The 11,232-nt window shown below is 43.1% G+C and overlaps 1 protein-coding gene across 2 annotated transcripts in view; it reads left to right on the top strand.

Annotated features, from left to right (window-relative positions):
• The window catches only part of LOC309363478 (ankyrin repeat domain-containing protein 40-like), an 80,257-nt gene extending 70,462 nt beyond the window's left edge, over window positions 1–9,795 (top strand). Inside the window, exons 1-5 of one of the 2 annotated variants that reach the window (XM_081899851.1) lie at window positions 377–887; window positions 4,287–4,435; window positions 5,629–6,117; window positions 7,601–7,776; window positions 9,574–9,795. In XM_081899851.1, coding sequence (XP_081755977.1) covers window positions 763–887; window positions 4,287–4,435; window positions 5,629–6,117; window positions 7,601–7,776; window positions 9,574–9,717 — 1,083 coding nt within the window. In that variant the 5' untranslated portion in view covers window positions 377–762 and the 3' untranslated portion in view covers window positions 9,718–9,795. Of the gene's footprint in view, window positions 1–376; window positions 888–4,286; window positions 4,436–5,628; window positions 6,118–7,600; window positions 7,777–9,573 lie in introns of those variants that run through there. The other variant, XM_081899852.1, reaches the window with a different exon arrangement.
• Window positions 9,796–11,232: the final 1,437 nt, after the last annotated feature.

Here is an 11,232-nt window from a genome sequence, read left to right on the forward strand (position 1 = left end):
AGAAATGCTTTTTTACCCACTCATTGCCCTTTAAAAAACATTTTTATGTAAATTGTGTTACTTTTATTGTTGTTAGCCACTCTGAGCCCGGCTTCGGCTGGGGAGGGCAGGATATAAATAAAATTTTATTATATTATTATTATTATAACAACAACAACAAACCAGGATAATTAAAATCAGTTGGCTATGGCAAGGTTCTGCACAAGCCTTCAGAAACAACCTTAGAAAAGCCACTTCAAGAGGAGCTCCTGCACATTGTTCAAACCCCTGTGCTGTAATTTGTTGCTGCTGTTAGAAGCATTTGGGCTCTGGCCGCGGCTGAGGCTCCTCATGGTACACATCATCTCTCAGAATTCCTTCGTTGCCAGGGGAACGGGGCTCAGCATCACTAATCCGAGCGCGTTCTAAGAGGCGGCCGCCCTCCCTGCTCGCTCCTGAATCCCTCGCCTGCGGGTGCGATGCGGACAGGCCCCCTGACACCTTCGGAGGGATTTCTCCCCGCTCTTTCCCCAGCCCACCTTTCGAGCGGCCCAGCTCTGCCTGGGCACGTAGGAACCAGAGGCTTCTGCCTGGTGTGTCACTGAGAATAGAGTCCCGCAGAGGAGAGGGAGCTGGGCAAGGAGGCGGCGGCGGCGGCGGCGGCAGCAGCAGCAGCAGCAGGAATTCCCGCTCCCGGAGCGAGAGATCCCTGCAGGGGGGGGGGGGTTGCAAGGGGCACTTCTGGGTCAGCCCCCCAGGAAGGGGAAGGGGGGCAGAGAGAGGATGAGCAGCCCGCTGGAGCTGGAGGAGAGGCTCAGGGAAGCTGCTGCACTAGGTGACCTAGAGGAGGTGCAGACGCTGCTCGACAAGGGGGTGGAGGTGAATGCCCAGAATGAGATCAATGGCTGGTAAGACGCCTCTCCTCCTCTTTCCTCCCCCAGCCCCTCCGCGCTGTGCTCCTCATTTCCGTGGTTAGCATTAGGGCAGCATTCATCGTCGCTAATACACTTCCTTCCACCCCTCTAGAGGCTATATATGGTGAGGCAACCGCCAGCAACACGTTACACGCAAATGCAACTTCAGCGAATGTGTACCCTCTGTGCCCGTGTCCAAGAGCATCTTTTCTCCCTCTGTGTTCCCCTTGACCCCCCCCCCCGGCTCTGAAATGCGTGTTTACTGGGAGTTCATCTTAAAGGCAAGTTACAGAAACGCTCCCCACGGGGATGGGGGTGGACAAAATCTCTCCAGCATCTGACAAGAATAGATGGGTCAGATGTCAAGGCTTCATCCTGATTAGTGGGCTGCCTGGTTATGAAATTCTAAGCAGAAATTCCTTTCAGGCTTTGGTTCTAGAGACTCCTGGAAAAATAGAGCCAGTATGAACAAATAACATATTTGCCAACCGTCGGTCACAAACCTTTCCTAATAACATCCAGGTGTGTGTGTGTGTGTGTTCGTTCCTGTTCAAGTGGCTTTAGCTCTACAAGGCAGGTCGGGATCACTATTTTCTTATAATTACAGACATTTGATAGTATTTATTATTTATAGGGAACCTATGACTATGTGCTGCTCAAAATGAGATAAACGTTGTTGGGGCTGAGATTTGGAGACTCCCAAGCTCTCACTCTGAGAGCCAGCCTTCAATTTACTCAGGAGAACTGTGATGAATCTTCCAGCACATTGATTTTCACTTCTAGGATGAGCCATTGTGATTGGGAGGGAGGAGTTAATTTGATCAGAGCAGCAGTGCTAGTCCCCTGAAGGACAAGGGGTTTATTAGCTTGGGGAATTGGTGTGATGGGAGAGGTTCAAGTAAAACCCTTGCCCAGTGCCACTGTTCTGATCCAGACACACACACACACACACACACACACACACACTTGAATTATTAGTCGAAAATCCCCTGCATAACATGTAGTTGTGCAGTTTGGCTCTTAGCCATTGTGTTATTCAGGTCACAGAGAACAGAAAGCAGATGACAAAATCCCGTGTTCTCCCCAAAGGATCAAGCACAGCTTCTGTTATTTTCTAATGCAAAATTCTTGTATGTGAGAATTCTTACAGGCTTTGAACAAATGGGAACCCCTGTTGTATAGGAATGAGTCTGTGGATGCTCTTGTAGGGAGAGTGCCTGTATTGTTCCCATGAAAACTCCCCAAATCTGAACACATGACAGATGTTCTCGGAAACCTTGCACATGAAGCAGCTTTACGCAAGAGGCAGAGCACTGGGCTATACAGCCCCAGTATGTCTAATCTGTGGTTCTCCAGATGTTGTTCTCCAGCTGCTGCTGTCCCTGCTTTTTGGCCCTGCTGGCTGGGATTAATGAGAGTTACAGCCCAACAATATACAAAGAGCTACCGTTGGATCTAGTCCAGTATTGCCTAGAGAGCCACTGCCAGTTGGAATAGAGTCTTAGACACCTCTGCCTAAGCAAAGAATTGAACAGAACAGACAGTACATAGTTAAACATAGAAGAATTTGCTGCTGCAGGATGTAGTGATGATTGCCAACTTGGATGACTTCAAAAGGGGGTTAGACAAATTCATGGAGGATAAAGCTATCAGATGTTAGTCATGATGGCTCTGTACTGTCTCCAGTACTGAAGGCAGTATGAACACCATTGCTGGGGAACACAAATGGGGAAAGTGCTGTTATGCTCATGTGCTGCTTGTGGGCTTCTCATAGGTTTCTGTCTGGCCAGTCTGGGAACAAGATGTCGGACCAGGTGGGCTTTTGGTCTGATTCAGCAGGGATCTTCTGTTCCTATGAACTTGAGACTTTCTGCATGCAAAGTGTACCATTTACCCCTGAGCTACAGTTCCTCTCCTATTAAATCACATCCAGCGAGCACCAGGATTTATGTGACGTGTGTCTTCATGATTACCTCTATATGATTGTGTGAGTGCAAGCAGAGGAGGCTTAAAAGTGTGGGGTTTCAGATTTTTCAAACTGTGTGATTGAAGCTTTTTACAGTAATTTGGTCATTGAAGTAGTTTGCATGCCTTTGTTTTGCTCTCTGAATCCTATACTGTTGCCATGAGTGTGTCTTTTATTAAAATTGCAATTGGGTCCTTCAGTGTCCTCATATTCAGGGCTTGTGGTCTGGCAACATATTAGTCTTATAATTATGACTATAAGTCCTAAATATTTGAATTGTGAATATGGCTTAGAAAATGCCCTTCCGATGCAGTTAATTGGTGCTGTATAATTCATTTGCTTTATAAGTTTAGTAAGGTGATTGTCAAGTTGGCAGACAGCAGTCTTCCTGCCCCCTCCCTCCCAATGTTCAGCTCAGGACTGGAGATTGTACTGCTGCAGTAACACTCAGGCATGAGATGGCAGCATATAGTACATATGGCTAATATTTGTTCCACTACAAAGGGAGAGAACGTGTGTGTGATATTTAGCAGAGCCCAATAGGGGCAGAGTGCGGGGTGTGTTCCTCTCCTGGCTTCCCAACATGGTGATCACTACCAGTAACCGAGAATGAAGGGGCAAAGTGTTGGGAGGATTGCATTGGCTCCACTGCTGCGCCTGCACAATGCCATCCACTCCACTGGCTGCTACTGCCTTTAGGCATGTAGCCATCTTCTTGGCTGCAATACTCTTGTGCCTGCTTTATTGTTTGCAAAGGGTCATGCAAAATTGGCCCAGTTTGAGAGATATTGGGGTTGAATTTGATACTGAAAACAGACAATACTTCTGGGCCTTGGGATTTTGAGCGAGTGCCATGGGTGCAAACCCTTCTGGTTGCTTTCCCTGTGATGTGCAAATGAAACCAAGGAAACAAAAGAAGCATGTATGTGCATCAAGCACAACTGTACCTTTATGAGCATCAGTTACCGTAGCTTAAACATTAACTGTCATTTAGCTTAAACATTATTCTTTCCCTCTCCAGCCTATAGTGTTGAATGCTAGCTCAATAAGCAAGCTTTGACTGCACAGTTAAATTGGGCCTGTTGATTTACAACAGAAAATAAACCTCAGCCTGGTCACAAAGCTTTCATTCTTGCATAGTAGTAACATATTAGATTGGATTCAGACTAGGTTTTAGTTGAACTTAGGTCCTCTTGTAAGCAATGGAAGAAATTGGTCATGACTTGAATTATATTGAGGTATGTGGAAAATAAGTACAACTAACTTTGTCTGGATCAATAGACAAGGTTTCATCTCTGACAAATTTGAGCATTTTTTTTAACAGCTCTGATGGTACACATCATGCAGACATTTAATGACACAAAACAGTGACTTTCAGAATAATAACTTTACAGATGCTTGCTAACAAATATGTTTAACTTTTACAGGACATGTTTGCACTGGGCTTGCAAGCGGAAGCATACCCAAGTGGTTTCTTACCTGCTGGATTCTCGAGCAGATAAGGAGATTTTCACAGTTAATGGAGAGCTGGCAGCACATTTGACTTCAAAGAAAGAAATCAGAAAGCTTCTGGGAGGTATACTCGACATACTGAATTTGTCTTTCCAAAAATATACTATGAACTAATGTAATGTATTAGATGCACTGCATTTTTCAGACAAGTTATCTGCCATCTCTGATCTTTTCATCAGTCCCTGATAAGCTCCCAAGGAAGACAAGACTTCCTAGGAACACAGTGTGAGAACCGCTGCTATAGTTACAGGCAGAAAATATTGTGTGAGGATGTTTGTGGGCTAGAGAAACTGAGGCTGCAGTTTTAATTTTATTTGTTTTAAGCTTTTAGAGGCCGTTTTCCTATGAGGCTTAAAGATGTTAGCAACAATTTTAATGTCACACAAATTAAAACAGCTTTAAATGTAAAACTAGTCACATCAGCTAAAAGTCAGGGAACAAAACAAATTTTTCATCCTCTGGGAAATCTCAGCAACAACAAAGACTTGCTCTGTACCTTAGGCAGGGCATCCGAAAGCCTGAGAGCTATGGCAGTGAAAGCTTTGCTCCTTGCCATCTAAAACAAAGGTGGAATTATGACCAGAGTTTACAGACCTGACTGTAATTGGGGAGCTGGCTGATATAGGAGTTTGGAGTAATCCCCTTGCCCTTTTTTGGACTTTCTGAGTAACTGTACATAGGACCAGAATAATTTTAAAATAAATTGTTTTGCACAAGCTGTTCAATTAAATGAGAGAGCTGTTGTGCCAGTCAGATTCTGTAATACTTAGATTCCATTCCTTTGGTCATGGTAGGCTTCTAGGAATTTGGACAGATGGTCAAGCAGAGTACACTGGGAACCTAAAAATGTTCCTTCTCCAATTCACTCCAGAAAAGTATAGCCTCCCAGAACATCAAATTAAAGCCTGGTTACAGATTAAAGAGTGTTTCTTCAGCAATGCAGCTATGGCCTGTATGTGTGTGCACACATCTTTTCACTTACCAATTCAAATAAGTAAATAAAATTTATGCAGAATGTTTCTTCCATGAACCAAAGATTTGCTAATCCAACTCTCTGGATTGATTCTATATTTTTTTTGCCATACTTAATTCTACTCTGAAATAAGTTTGCTTTCTTTTAGCTAAAAACTAGCCGTTTATGATTTTAAATATATGTATTTGGCAGATGTTCTGGGTGGCATTAGAATTCTGCTTGCCATTATTTAAAATGAATGAAATTATTAAAAATTCTATTTTTCTTCCCCACCCCCATTGAAGTGGAAGAATGTGACAATCAAGAGGTGAATGACTTGAAGCTGCCAAATGCTGGAGACTCTCTGACAAACCCGTCATTCCCTTGCGTTGACTATCAAGAAAAGGACAATGCCCCTCATCTCTTGGCACCACCTGAGGACAAAAGCACTGCCGTCTCTTATTTATCTGAGAGTGAACCTAGCCCTTGTTTATCAGCAACTCAGCTTGAAAATACTTGCACACCCATTTCCTTGCACGCTGAAACTGAACTTTCTGAAGACCTGCATGAAGGGGAGCTTCCTTCTCCCATCAGCTCAGGAGTATCAGAATGCACAATGCCTCGAGTCCAGAGCTGCCCTGTTTATCCCTCATCTACATCTCACAACAGAGCTCTCTTGACCTCAACTGTACCTAGACAACATGTACCTCAGCAAGCAAATGGCTGCTGTATGGGCACTGCACCACCCTTACAGCCGCTGCTTCTCACAGGAACTTTTTCATATAATATGCAAGGTACTGAAGAGTATTTTTCCATTGTAATGCTTTTACTGCATAGCTGGAGACAGTGCATGTGTCTCCAGTACACAGTAACTACCTTTAGTGCTTCATATCTGCTTTAAGAACCTTTTCTTCTTTTTCTTTCCTTAAAGAGTTGGTAGAGCTTTGTCAAGATAGGGCATTTTCTCTTAATTGCCACATGACCGGGATCAGTTTTGTGTTGTCATGCTTCTGTGTAATATGATCATAGGTTGTCACAGATCAGTGTTCACGAGGGAAATGAACTTTTGAGGAAGTAGTTGTTGTATCTCAGTTATTTGGAAATCTTCCTGGAATAATAGCAGAATTGTTGGTTGGAGTGCAATGGGTTGAAGGAAACGGTGACATTGCAATGAAGGAAATGGGCAGCTCTTCCAAACTACACAACTGCTACTGAAAAGCATGTGCCCAGACTTCAGATTGGTGTGCGGGTGTCAAGAATGAGACTTGCACTGGCTTAATTGTTGGAATGTAACATTTCAAAGCAGTACGTTAATCTGCTTTTGATGGTTAACTCTAGCACATAAAATTAGGATTGAGGCATTATTTATGATGTTTCATTTGTGCCCTGCTCTTCTTCTGAGCCCAGAGCAACTTATGCGTGGAGCCTAGGCAGCCTTCCACCTACTTAGCTTCAACCATAAAACTAAATCATGCCTATCCTCTATGCACGAAAAAGCTGATCAGCTTTCACATTTAATTGCTTAAGTGTAGAGAATCATTAACTTTAGGGTTTCATTAAATCTGCAGATGCAGATATTTTGTTTAAAGTACACTTGGCACTAATCAGATGCTGGAAATATCAGTGTGAAGACCCAGCAGCCACTACTAAGCAAGAGAATGAGATGGGTAAGAAGACAAGGTGGACAGCTGAAGAGCTCATCTCTTTGTGGCAGTAGCCTGTGAATCACTTTTCCATCTTTAGTCTCTTAATAGCTTTAAACAGCTGTCACAGCCCTCCACTCCACTTGCTTCTTCATTGTACTCTACACTTACTGATCTCCTTGAGTAATTTTATTGGACCAGGGCTGTTTGTCTGCAGTGCATGTGTGTGCATACTGGTAGACATTTTTGCTACAGCTGCCTGTAGCAACATTGCCATAGCTTGTTGTTCTTCGTGTTTGTTCTCTTCTCAACCTTAAACTTCTCAACTTTATTATTCAGTCATTACTTATGCATGTATCTGAGAATCTGTGGCCACACAACACAGCAGAGTTCATGACAGAGCCCCACTGCTTTACACTGGGTGTTTGCTGCTACTGACTTACACTGGATTCTCTTGAGTCTGTGCAAACAAAGAGCAAATACAAATGATAAAGGCTGTGGTCTAGTAAACATCTGTTAACATTTGTAGGGTATATTTCTAAGGATATATATTTGGGTTTGTGGCTGTCATTTCCGCTTCTCTGCATTTTGGCAATGATTTAACTTCAAAATACTCTTTCCTCTCCACATATAGAACTGGTACTTAAAGTAAGAGTTCAGAACCCTAAAGAGAATGACTTCATTGAAATTGAACTGGACAGACAAGAACTGACTTACCAAGATTTGCTCAGAGTGAGTTGCCATGAATTGGGCATTAATCCTGAACAAGTGGAAAAGGTTAGAAAGCTACCGAATACACTGATAAGAAAGGTAAGGACCATCATTTTCCTTCAAGTTTTCCTATGTTGACACTCTTACCAGTGATGTTAGAATAAATCTGTGTCCAAACAGAACATGGTCAATTTTAAAAGTAGCCTGAGATAATGCTTTGTACAGGCAACTATCTGCTAGTTTCTTCCGGTAATTTTAGGCAGCAGGCAGTCTCTAGCATAGGTGTTCTTTGACCCTTAGTGACTAAATTTGCCTCTTCTCCTTCCCAGTTCTTCGGCCTTAGGGCAAAGTAGCTGCTAAGCAGAGATAAGCAACTGATGGAGAAAGGCAGCCGGTGGCTCCTGCAATCCTGTGGGTGTAGCTGAACCTCTCTCCAAGTCACTCTGTTTTTGGGTATGGGAGCCTTCAGAATTTTTAACATGCAGAGCCAGCCTGCTCTCAAGCAGTGAACAGAATGCAGAGTTTGGCTCTAATAACATATGCAATTTACAGAACCTTAATGCAGTTTCTTGCTGGACTGTATGTACCACTTAAAAGAGGAGGTGGGAGAATCTTTGTTTCTTGGTTGTACAGATAATGTGTTGCACATAAAATATAGCATAAACAAGATAAAAGTATAATACTTGCAGCATGTCTTTTAAATGGTCAAAGCACTTAGCATATTCAGTCATTTATCCAGTGGCTGAGTACCCCGATATGGAGTTTTAGGGGACTACTTGAAGAATAATGGGTGCTTCTTTTTAATTAGGGCTGTGCACACCTCCCCCTCATCTGATCTGGCGCTAGATTAGCCGCAGGTTGTTCTGGGGCTGACCTGATCCAGAACCAGGCCCTAGATTATGGAGCCAGCCCCAATGTTTAATTAGGGTTCTAAGAGGATGCTGTCTTCAGTCCTGCTGGGGGCTGCTTTGCCAGCACATTCTCAGTGCTGCTGTAGTTGACCCTGCAGAGGCTTTTACTCCGCCGTTTGTGCAACAGAACTTCCTCTTTTCTCACCATGCTCCTGAAAATCTGCTCTGGAGGGTTAGGGGAACCCGCAGAGCAGATTTTGGGGTGCATGGGGGAAGATAGGGGTAGTTTCATTGTGCAAGTAGAATCCCTGTGCCAATGGGACAACTTTGTTGGATACAGCCAAACATTTTTAGATTTACAAGGGGCTGTATCCAGAATGTCTCTTTTATGTAACACTACTCCTGAAGTAGTGCTGTTTGCTGGTTTCCAGTTTCTGATCCCTATCCTGCTTTGCCCTTTACACTGCTTGTTGGAGTTTCCAACTTTCCATAGAATCATAGTTGGAAGGTACACCAAGGATCATCTAGAGTAGACCAACCTCCTGCAATGCTGGAATACACAGCTGTCCCATAGGGTGTTATCAGTACCATGCTCTACCAACTGAACTACACAGAGTGATAAGACACTTTACAGTGGGCTGTAGAGGAACCAGCAAGATTTGGCTCCCTCCACCTTCCTCAAGCACATTCAGAAAAATGCTAGATCCAAGCAAAGATGTTTATATCAGATAAAAGCTGGTATATCTTCCCACATATGGTAATGACTAAGTGGTCATGCTGTGGCTATTACTCTAGCAACCCACCATACTAATGCAGTTCTGTGAATGAAGTGAGTTAGCATTATAAATGTAGATTTGTTGGAATGACTTCCTACTCAACAACTTGGCACAAGGAATATTATTTCATAATGGAGACACTTAAAAGTAGTTCTTTACATGTATTTGATCTGGTTATCTCAATACATCTTATCACAATGCTTTGTTAAGCTGATTTCATAAAGTTACTGCAACTCATCAGTTAATGACATTTGTGTCTTTCATTCAAGGATAAAGATGTTGCCAGGCTTCAGGATTTTCAAGAGCTAGAGCTGGTTTTGGTGAGAAGCATCAGTTCTCCTTTCAGAAATGCTTCAGCAACACTAATGGAAAGACCCTGCTATAACACTAAAGCGGCAAAGTTGACATACTGAAGTTTAAGACGTCTAGGAAGTTGGTATTTAAAAACCTTATTCTTGTTAAAATTAAAGCAAGATGTGTTTACTATTCAATATTTTTATATGCAGCATTTTTCTTAACTTTGGTTAATATTTCTTGAGTGGTGCTATCTCAAAGATGGCTCTAGGATTGCTCAAGCACTTCAACAGTCTCATATGTAGCCTATACAATGAACAAGCACAAGTGGAAAACTGTTTTGTGGGGGAAACTAATCACAATTGTTCCCTCAGTCAACTGGTGTCTGGCACCTAATGATATGTATTGAGTTAATATATTTTATACATTGTTGTCAGGCCAACATTGCCACAGAAAAACTAGTGTTGTCGTAGTCTCTGGTCCTTTTTTTTAATATATAAAAAGTACTGCTAGGTACCTTCTCTGTGTAACACTAAGACAGACAAATGAACTGAGGAACAAGTAAAAGTTCTGTTTTCTTGTCCTATGCTCTTTATAATATAATGCTGTAAAAACGGAATTGTTTTGAGAAGATAAACAATGGAGAAACAGGTTTAAACAAGTGCTTCCTGTTACCAGTTTTTGTTCTAGAATATTGCTTGTTGCATAGTAACATTAGTTTGAAAGATGATATAGCAATGCTGGTAACTAAGCAAATCTATGCATTTAGAAAACTATTTTTGTAGTTTTATATAAAAAGGCATGTAATGCAAACCAAACCAACAGAAAACAATGTATTTATGTGATGCTTTATCCTGTGAACCTAAGAACAATTTTCAATGGCAGCTTTATTTTTGCACTATCAACTTGTAACAGGGTAGCCAAGAGTTTTAAAGTGGCTGTTAATTAAAATTTTGCTTTAGGCACCCACCTCATAATTCACCTGTCATGAAGCTGTGTGCATTTGCTAACATGTCTTCTAACAGTTGATGTAGGCCCTTAGTTACTTTTGGCTGACTGGATTAGAGAAATACAGTGACAAGGTTATTAGTTTCCTTTTCTCTGGTTCCTATGGCTGACAATGCGTTCTACATGCTTTCCTGTACAGTGGTGCCTCGCAAGACGAAATTAATTCGTTCCGCAAGTTTTTTCTTCTTGCAAGTTTTTCGTCTTGCGAAGCACGGTTTCCCATAGGAATGCATTGAAAATAAATTAATGCGTTCCTATGGAGACTGCCTTCAGACCAGGTCCGGGGACAGTCTGTCTTCTGAAGGCTGGCGGTGGGAAGAAAAGCCCTTCTCCCGCCGCCAGCCTTCAGAAGAGTTCCTGCAGGGCTGCAGGACTTCCCCGCAGGGCTCTCCAAGCTGCGGATAGGTGTAGCAGGCTGCTATCCACAAGCTGCGGATAGGGGCAGCAGGCTGCTACCCGCAGCTTGGAGAGCTCTGCGGGGAAGTCCTGCAGGGCTCCCCAAGTAGCGAATGTTTGCCCCGCGCGAGGAGCGCTCTGCTTAAGAGCGCCCCTCGCGCGGGGCAGCAGGCTGCTATCCGCAGCCTAGGCAGCCCTGCAAGAACTCTTCTGAAGGATGGCGGGGGAGA

Source organism: Podarcis melisellensis, assembly GCF_964234715.1.
Source record: "Podarcis melisellensis genome assembly, chromosome: 2".
In the NCBI taxonomy this organism is placed as follows: Eukaryota; Metazoa; Chordata; class Lepidosauria; order Squamata; family Lacertidae; genus Podarcis; species Podarcis melisellensis.